The 10,320-nt window shown below is 26.1% G+C and overlaps 1 protein-coding gene across 5 annotated transcripts in view; it reads right to left on the bottom strand.

Moving 5' to 3' along the window:
* Positions 1–7,435: 7,435 nt before the first annotated feature.
* LOC145831211 (unconventional myosin-IXb-like) overlaps positions 7,436–10,320 on the bottom strand; it is a 49,211-nt gene continuing 46,326 nt past the window's right edge. For 4 of the 5 annotated variants that reach the window (XM_082938350.1, XM_082938352.1, XM_082938353.1 and 1 more), the window contains 3 exons: positions 10,088–10,185; positions 8,814–9,088; positions 7,436–8,279 (listed from right to left, as the gene is read on the bottom strand). In XM_082938350.1, coding sequence (XP_082794476.1) covers positions 8,202–8,279; positions 8,814–9,088; positions 10,088–10,185 — 451 coding nt within the window. In that variant the 3' untranslated portion in view covers positions 7,436–8,201. The remainder of the gene's footprint in view (positions 8,280–8,813; positions 9,089–10,087; positions 10,186–10,320) is intronic. The other variant, XM_082938351.1, reaches the window with a different exon arrangement.

The raw sequence follows: 10,320 nt of genomic DNA, 5'->3' as shown, positions 1-10,320 counted from the left end.
GTTTTATAAAATCTTGAAAAGTCAAGAAGAGTACAAATGTGTGCAGCAGTTTTGAAAGTAAATATCTTGAATAACATTTTTAAGAAATGTATGTCGATATATAAAAGTTTTCTTCGAAACAAATTATGAATGATTTCCATACAGTTTATACCAAAAGAAAATACTTAATCTCATTACTGACATTAGTAAAGTTTTAGTAAAACTGTTAATTAAGTCTAAATCTTCAAGTAATTACGTGAAACCTATTTTTTCTCAAAACAGATTGCAAACATTTCAGAGATCATTTAAAGTTTTTGAGCATAAGCTAAGTAGATGACTTTTTGAATGAAAAATTGTTGCCGACGAATGAAACGAAGCAAAATTTTGATCACCAAAAGACTGTAATAATATTTTGTATAACAAAATGATGATTAATATATCTATTAATCCAAATAAGAAATGTTTATACAAAAATAATCATAACATATCAGTTTATTTTAGTACACGTGTTAAAATTAAGCTCTGGACATCTATTGTTAGTAAATTTTAATTAAATTTATTTCAATAGTTGTATTAAGTAAATAATCGAGATTAACTAACAAAGTTTGACCCAGTAAAATTTTTATAATCACAAATGCTAAAGAACTTCTTTCAGTAAGAAATTTGTTGAAAGTTCTCAAAGTTAGGGTGGGAAACTATTAGTTGATCTTTAGGCGGCGAGCCAGATTTTCTATAAAATGTCTTTCGAAGAGACCGGAAAATTTAAAAGGCAGTACTTTTAAGAACTGTGTTTGAATTACTGTTGATTGACAGACGTCGTAACATTCTTAAAAGAAACAAGAGGAGAAAATGGTTATACTGATTTAAGTTTCTAAGACGAGATTTTTTATAACGAGTTAAAGAAAAACAGCCTTTCTTTTTGGAATAAACTTTCTTGAAGTATTAGAGCTATAGTATATTCAGCAAGCAACAGCTTTAGAAAGTATAATAGACCCAAAAGCTAATGATTTTCATTATAATGTTTAGAAAACCACAAACGGGGTATTTAGAAAAGTTAATATTGAGTTGAAAAAATATTTGAAGATGTTAAGACAGGTCATTTAGTAGCACATCAAGTATATGGAGACTTAAAAAAACTGTACTTAATAACATTTTAATAAGAATTGATAATGTTTATTTTATAAACGAAAGATCTTTTCTATTATAATCCCTTTAGATGCAGCAAAGCTACCCTCTAGAAAACCTTTCCCACGATTTAGCATGGCCACTAATGTGTCAACCACTCCGGGGCACACCCCCGTAAGTTACATTAAATTTATATTGAAAAAGTTTTAAGAATTTCGAGTGAAAAAGTATAAGAAAACAATCTTAATAAGAGGTTTTTTTGTAATAAGAGTCAGCTGCTGTTTTATTTTTTTAGTTAAAAATAGAATTCAATTATTTCACAGATCACTAAAAGTTATAAGGCAAATGATAAAACTCAAATTACCTTATAAATTTGCAATTAAATAAGTAGTAAACTATAATATTGAAATTACTAATGAATTTAAAAAATATTTAATGTTATTTATCTTTACATCCAGATAAAAAACGTCTATACAAATATTGTAACAAGTACTTTTATAATAATATATTGAAGAGTTGTAAATATCACTGTTTGGGATGGATTTTCTAATATATTTAGGCAATTAAGTTCATTATTCTTGGAACATACTTATACATCTTTCGACATTGAGAAAGATTTAATATATTGTAATTGTACTATTTTTCAGGTTGTACTTCTAAAATAATTAATTACGATTAAGAAATCCAATAGAGAAAAAATACTGTGCTGGAAGGAAAGATTAAAGGTAATTTTTAAATAATTTGTATTCTGTAATTTATAGTATTAAGTTTTGTTTACAGCTTAATATCATCTCAAGTAGATTAAAATACTTTTAAAAAATTTGAACACATAAAGTAGTAAGTATGATATGTTTGTGTCATTAAAATGAAATCATTAAACTTCGAAATGCAGATATTTAAAGCAGTTTAGAAAAAGATAGAGCTTATAAAAGAGTGATAGAAATGTCAGACTTGTTAGATATAAAATTTAGGCTTACTGACAAATAAGAAAACATGGAAAGTTTTTCATGTATAATGATAACAATCTTGAAGAAGAATATTGATATGAAAAAGTCAAAATTATAAATTTTCAGAATGTTAAGCCTCTAAAAATGGCTGAAAACTCACAGTATTTTCAAAAAGTCAAAGGTGTCTATTCACCTAAAAATACACCGACTGTAGATAATGACAAAAAAATAATACTGTAGACATTATCAACATTTTTTTAATGAAAACAAAACATCAAAAAAAAAATTCCAAAGATCTATTTAAGGTTAGCATGGGATCATAAAATGTAGGTGAAATATGCGATTGAAAGGAAGTACTTTTGATAAGCAAGATCAGAAAATCTTATCTAATCAATAACGAAGAATTTGGAATTCATAGAGATAATGGTCTCGCGGTCATATAATCTAAATCGCCGAAAACCATAGAAAACACAGGAAAAGCGTTACATAAGAAATTTAATAAAAGGGGTTTCAATATAACAATAGACGAAGGCCTAATCAAAACAGACTTTCCAGACATAGAGTTAAGCTTATCCAACAGAAAGTATATTACATTTAGAAAACCGAATTCGGATATCCTTTATTGAAGCAACCAATCAAATATATAATAACTCAAACTTTTACATTAGACATAGAGCTAGGCCTAGTCAATAATTCATACATCCCTATGGTTGAATTTACCAAACTAAATACATAAAATCGACATTCTAAACACATTTTAACACTTGATAAAAAAATTAGTATCATTTAAAAAACTTTTTAGAAAATAAAATTATTAATTTAAATTCATATATTCTAGCTGCGAATAGTGTATTACTTTCACAAAACATTCTTATTTTGTACAATAAATAAATTCCTAAATATCTTATTCTGTAAACTTGATTGGAAAAAAGTTATAAAAACAATTTAACTCCACTGTGGTAGTTTGTGGATTTGAAGACAGAAAATGAAGATAGGTGTAATTAAATGTCTTTGCAAAAATGTAAATTGAAGAGTTTAGAAAAATTGATAATGGAAGTGAAGGCTGACCTTGGAAAATGCCAAAAGAATATTTTACAAGGATATTTTATGAGAAATTTGAAAAACTCACAACCTAGAACAAGAAAGTATGTATTAGCAGAGTATGTCAGCTTTATTAGTGGTGGCTACAAAATTATGAAAAATCAAATAGAATTGTTAAATGCAGATAACATCAAATTATCTGAAACTGTTTGAAAAATTGAGAATGTGGTGATGTTTTCAGAAGATAAATCAAATAAACAAAGTTAAATGTGGAGATACTAGGTAAGCCTGTATCAGAAAATGTAAATTTGTAAAAAGTAGAAAAAACATCTCTAGCTATTTTTTGGAAAGAATAAAACTATGGATAACTTATTTATGGTTTTGATCTAATTGCACCAATTACAAGTGCACTTTTGAATAACCTAAACTTTTTCAAGAGACAATGCATTGATTAAAAAGTAGTATGTTTGAAGAACAAAATTCTAAACAGTTTTCCTCTTGAAGTTAAATTGGAAATCTTAAAAAATATTTATAAACTTCAAAAACATATAAGTTGTAGAAGTTTGAAAATGTAACTTGGTGTTAAAACTAAACAAACATATTCTTAGCAAACTTATGACAACTAAATTGATAACATATTCAAACGACAAAAAATTAAGCTTAACCGGATTCATACGTCATAATACGGAAGTAAATTTTTCCTGAAATTTTAAAACTGGTTCAAACTTGCAACTTCATGTACTTACCGCGTAAATTTCAAAATTTATTACTTTAATAATAATTATCAAATGTTTATCAAACATACAACAAACAAAAGTTAATAAAACTAGTAGTACTATCTATATACAAAACTGTTATTATCTTGGTACATAATGTAAAAGTATATCAAATTAAAACAAAGTTATACTATTGTAATAGCTTTATGTAATCTTTTGTAAAGAGTATTTTATAGCGCAAAAAAAAAGAAAATACCTACCAATTAAGATTATTGTTTTTTTGATCATTATATTAATTATAACACAAAGTTATACTGAGCTTATGGTTAAAAGTTATTTTAAGTCTATTGTTTAGTCGGTACAAGATAACTTTATACTAAATTGTTTAAAAATAACTTTACTGCTTAAATAAGAATATCAATTTAGGGAGTAAGAATTTTGATTTAAAAAAATGTGTTGCAGTTTCTACAGCTACATTTTATTATGGTTAATAAAAACTTTAAGTAAGCTTTTAGTTTATAAGCATTTGATTAAACTATACAAAAGTTTTAATTAGATCTATCAGGTTTAACATAGAAACTAATAAGTTAATTGTAAATATAAGTTATAGCTTGTAAAACTGTTTTTTAACAAATTTATAAGCATTTCTAGTTAGATTTTTTACAAAAATTTGAAATAGCTATACGAAAACTTTAACCTGTTTTTAAAAAGATAAAGAATAAAATCACATTTATAAGTTATTACTTAAGTATGGATATTCAACTTTATTTATGACAATATTAAATGATAAGTCAGTAAAGATGGATTTGTACTTTTTTAAATATTCACACAAAAGCAAAGCAGTTTTCCTTAACAAGTCGGGCACAAAAAATTATTGTTTCAAATGAAGCCAAAAGTATATAATTTAAAACTGATAATGAAATATTTTACGTTTTGATTCAACAGTTTATTTCAAACACAATGTATAATCGGTTTATAACATAGTATTTTCTTATAAAAGTTTTATAAAACCTAAACAAAATTACACTTTTATAGATTTTATGGAAAAGTAAAAAAAATCTTTTGTGCAGAATTTAAATAATAATTATAAGGTATACAATACTCTATTCAAACTAATTAAACTTAAAGTAGGTTTACTATTTATAATAATAGTAATAAAAAAACACATATAGTTTAGTCTAATCTTAAAATATCAATGCTTAATGTTTTTTCATCTTAAATAAAACATCTGTCTACAAACCAAAAACTTATTTTTTCTCTTTTACTTTAGAAACATTTATTCAAATACTATAGCTGAAGGTTTGAGGAACTATTACAAAAGTAAAGTCTTTAGAACATCTTGTATCATCAAACGATTCTTCAGACTTCGTCTTTATCAAAATCGTAACAGACCACAGTTTCTGAACTGTGTCCAAATACAACACCTTTGTATCCAATTAAAACAGACTTGTATCCCCAAAACTCTTAGGAAAGATCCAGTTTAAAAAAATTGGAGTTTTTTATTGAAACAAACTTCTTGGAACAGTGGTCGTAAACTTTACAACTGTTCTACGAACTAATACTCCCTTCACTAACCATCTTGTTCTGCGTAGCAAACTGTGATTTTGCTCTCAATCATTCTCGGCATTAAAGACCAAGAGTCGTGATCGCATGAATCAACAGAACTTCGTTGAGAATGTTCAAACAACCACCGGAAACAAACTTTCATAAAAAACTTCCCTGGCAAACATCTGCCCTCTCAACTTGCATGGGAACCGCCAATCCGCGATCATTCCCATCCGATCAAATCCGAGAACCGCTTACCGACCGAGGGTTAGGGGTAATAGTGATAAAAAAAGGATACATAAAAAATAAAAGCTAAAGGTTAATAAATAAAAAGAGCATAAAAAATTAGGTGGGAGTTGTGAGCGGGTGGGGTTTTACCGGGTGGGAAATAGTTGCGGATGTGAATTGCAATTTCAATAGTAATCACAAAATTTCCATCGAATTGGAGTTTTACTTTTGTAGTAGACCCCTTTAAAAATTTATCGTTTTTTTTGCATTTTTTTACTTAACACCTATTTTCTCCAAAAATAATAGTTTATTTTTAATTTTTATTTTTTAACATACTTATTAAACTGAGTTAAAAGACCTTATTCTTTGTTTTTTGCATTTTTTTTATAACATATGCCTAAATAAATTTTCCAGAAAAACTCCAAATTTGCACGATTTTATTTTTTTTGTTTCATGGTTTTATTGCAAAAATGTAATATTTCTATAATGATAATTTTAGTAAATAGTATAAATATTAGATTTAATACTATTTGAAAACTTATATTTACCAGTTTTTGTAACTTACTTTGATTGTTTAATGTTTTGACTTATTTACATACGAAAAACGAAACGAAACTGTAAGCTATACAAATAGTATTTAAATTGTATATTTGCTACTTTTATCACTTTACTAAAAAATAAAGTGACAATTTGTGAAATGAATATGCTTTTCTTTAACATCATCGCCACATTCTGCTTGAAAACTTCTTTTGAGCCGTTTCTTTAAATAACTTACCATTGTGTTGTGAATTTTTTTCATTGTTAGTCAATCATGTTTCTTTCAGAACTTTAGTAAAAACAGTTTTTAACTATTGAAGTTTACGGTACACCGAGGCACCTATTGTTTATCCAACCGTCAGCGAATATAATTTTACAAGTTCTAAAAAAAAATAGAAATTACATATTAAAAATAAATATAATGTTAACTCAATTCATACAACAAATTTACAGGATAAGGGTTTTTCAAACTATAATTTTTAATCTTTTTTTTGAGAATTCTAAAATGCGTGAATTAACAAAATCGAAGAATCGCGAAAGGTGACTGTATGTTAAGTTTAGTAAAAAAAAACTATTGTTTTAATCAATTGTTTTCAAAGCTAGGTGTAATTTTTCTGTGTTAGAAATTGAAATGTTTTAAATACAAAACAAGAGAAACATATTAGTAGCCCACATTTGGGTTAAAAAGTTTTTACTTAAACAGTTAGTTTAACTATGTAAACTTAGATTTTACAACAAACAAAATATGTACAAAAAACTCAAACAAGTATTAAGCTTTTATTTAAGAAAACTAAAGTACGCACTCAAAGTTTGTAAAAAAATAAAAAATAATAAAAATTTTAAATAAATAAACAGAATAATAAAACATTGTGAGTAGCTCTAACACTGTACTTTAAAACTATTTAAAATCTTTTGTAGTTTTTCCGAGCTAAAATTTTTTTAAAATATTTTTAAATTTTAGGCTTATAAACTAAAATATCAAAAGAACTTGGCTAGTATTGAGCTAAGAAGTAATTGAAATAAAAAATAATTTAGCATTTTCATTGACAATTTATTTTGTTCTAACTGCATAAATTAATTGATTGTATAAAACAATAAACTTTATACAATGATTGCTAAAGTTTTAATGTGGCTAAAACCTTAATTTAATACTTAATAAAGTAAGAAGTTTAGTATAAAAAGTGTCTTTCATACCATTAATATTTAGAAAAAGTATAGTTTTTTACAACAACAAAATGCATTCGGAACAAATTTCGGTATACTTTTTTTTTTTTAATTTTTAAATTTGCATTTCTTTTAATCAATTTCGGACAAGGCACAACAAAACAGAAGTTAAATTAAATAAAAAATATTTAAAAAGAAATATAGGTATTTTATAAAATGTGGCTTTTAACAAAGAACTCTGGTACTCAAAAAACAGTTAACTTTAAATTAAAATAAAAAAAAATATTTGAGAACTGCAATGTATTGAGAAGTCACAATTTAAATATTTTTGGTCGGTTATACAAAGTTATAATAATGTATAGAAATTAATTTAAAAAAACTATAAGTTAAAAAAAAAATTTTAAATATTGCAGCACCGGTCAATTTAAAATAAAAATATTTGCATTGTCAACAACAATTAAAATTAATTGTCCTTCGCTTAAATCGCTGCTTTATTGGCTAAGCAGCAAATAAAAAAAACTGTAAGGCAAGCAAAAAATTAAAACTTTTCACAAAACTAATCGTTAAAATTGTTTAAGTTAGCTTTTATTTTTCTGGTTTGTTTGTTAAGGCTTAAACTTTTTGTGTTTTTTTTACCTACAAAAATTGTAGACTTCTAGGCTTATACTATATTTACTTTGACAGTATATAAAACTATAAAAAAAACATTAAAAGTTGTCTAATATACTAAATTATAAAAACTTTAACTCCTCAAATTTTATTTAATACAACAAAAGAAACTTATAAATATAGTTATCAATAAAAAATTTCAAATATTCGAATTATTTGTTTTTCTTCTTACGACCGCCAACTTGCGACATCTTCCTCCTCAAACTGTCGAACTGTGACGTCACTGAAGAAGTGCTTCCCCTTGATGACGTCACAAGTCTGTTATGATCCACTTTTCTCCCTTCTGATTGGTTTTCGTTGTTGTTTGGGGGATTTTTCTTTTGACCACCTGCGCACAAGTAGTACAACTATTCAACTGGTTAATATTTTGTTTCTCCAATTTTTTAAAAGTTATATATATATAGGACGCGTATTAAACGCAGAAAAAGCTGTACCAAGCAAAAGTTTATTTTGTGTATGTTATTTCTATATATATATATATATATTTTAAAGCACTAATTAAAGCTTATTACAAGTGAATTATACTATCTAAAACACAACTATTTGTTCTCATAATTTTCAATGAGTACATAAAATATAACAAACAACTTAAAAAGTAAATTAAAAACTTTAGAAGTCATTTTGAAAAATAATTAGTTTACTTTGTTGTTAACTAATACATTATTCACTGACTTGATGGCGCAGTTTTTGCTTTGACACTTGAAGTTTAATTAACTTTGCTAACATACAAAAATCAACTAATTAAACTTAGTAATCACTCCAATATGAGTAACAAAATAAGTATATTCAAATTATTCTACAACAACTGCAATTGTATGAACATTTTGTTATTAATTATAAAATTGAATACATAATTAACCACCTGATGGCGTAGTTTTGCGCTTCGGCGAAAGTTTGCTTGAGAATTGCTCCTTGGAGGTGGAGGGTTGGAGGAAACTCCTTCGCAGCAGGAGTTTGTGAGAAAACGCCTGCGACCTCCTCCTTGTGGAGGACTCCTCCTTCTTTCCCGACTCTTTTCTGCTCCTCCTGATCGGGGACTTTTTGCTGCTGCCTCTCTTTGGGGAGCTGCTTTTGGAGGAGGATATTTTGAGGAACGGAGGCGCGAAGCCGGAGGATGGATCTTCCGCTCGAACTTGCCTGGTTTGTTTGTTTGTTTAGATATAAATAAATAAATATATATATATATATATGTAAATTGTATATATATAGAATTAAGTTATTTAACTTAATAACTTAAATTTTTCACACTGAGCCCACCTTGAGGGCTTTATTATAAAAAGGTTTATTTAAAGATGCAAAACTCAAAGGACTCGAGTTTCGTCCTTTGATTTTTTGTTTTGTGCTTTATTTTAAACTTGTTTTGAAGCTGATGAGTGAATAGTCACGAAACTCAAGTCTATTGAGTTTTGCATCTTTAAATAAACCTTTATATATATTTATATATATATATTTATATATATATATATATGCAACTTGCCTCGAGTAATAATAATCAGTTTTACTATCTATTAATTTTGGAAGTGTTTATTCATTATACTTACACTGTATAACCTTTCTCTACTTTGGTTATAAACCTTTAGTTACCAACTTTAATTAGAACAAATATTTAATAAAATAAAAAAGAATACATTTGTTTATATATATAGGTGTTTATAAAGTGTATGAGGTGTATCTTTCACTTTTGCCTTATTTTTTTTTTGAATTAATTGTATGATGTTTGAGTTTTCTTAAATTTTATTAACATGTAAGTTGGCATAAATCAAAGAAGAATAATAAAATGATGATATAACAAATTTTCTAATAAAATTAAACCACTAATCATAAGTAACTAAAAACATGAATAGTTAAAAGAGTTATAGATCATATAGTGTATGTAACAAAACTTTTTTAAATGTTAATTGTAATCTTTACTGCTAGGAACTTAAAAATTTTGTCTACATAAAACAGCTACAACAAATCAGTTTTGTTGTTAACCTGACTGAAGTAATTATGAATTTTATTTTGTTCTTGATCACAACATTCATGCTAAAAATTATACTGACAAAATTTAAAGTATATAGTGCACATATATGCAAAATAATAACAGAACAACGTAACAATTGTTTTAATAAATAACAAAAGAAAATAATAGTTTACATGCTGGAATAGAAAGATTTCTTTCAATTTGTTTTGTTTCCAATGCTGTCGTTTTGATTTCTTTATTTTCGTTTTCATCTTGTTTCTTTTTATTCGACCTGCTCAAACATAACCATGCAAGGTTTGTTTTATTTTTCATGCTAATTTGTCTTGTAAATTAATTTGTAACTTATTTAATTGACTAAATTTGAAAGTTTGTTTGAAAGTAACAAAATATAAACACTTAGTTCAAA

The sequence above is a fragment of the Thalia democratica genome, chromosome 3, assembly GCF_965202585.1.
Source record: "Thalia democratica chromosome 3, ktThaDemo2.hap1.1, whole genome shotgun sequence".
NCBI classification, from domain to species: domain Eukaryota; kingdom Metazoa; phylum Chordata; class Thaliacea; order Salpida; family Salpidae; genus Thalia; species Thalia democratica.
This window is presented reverse-complemented; position numbering and strand designations above follow the sequence as displayed.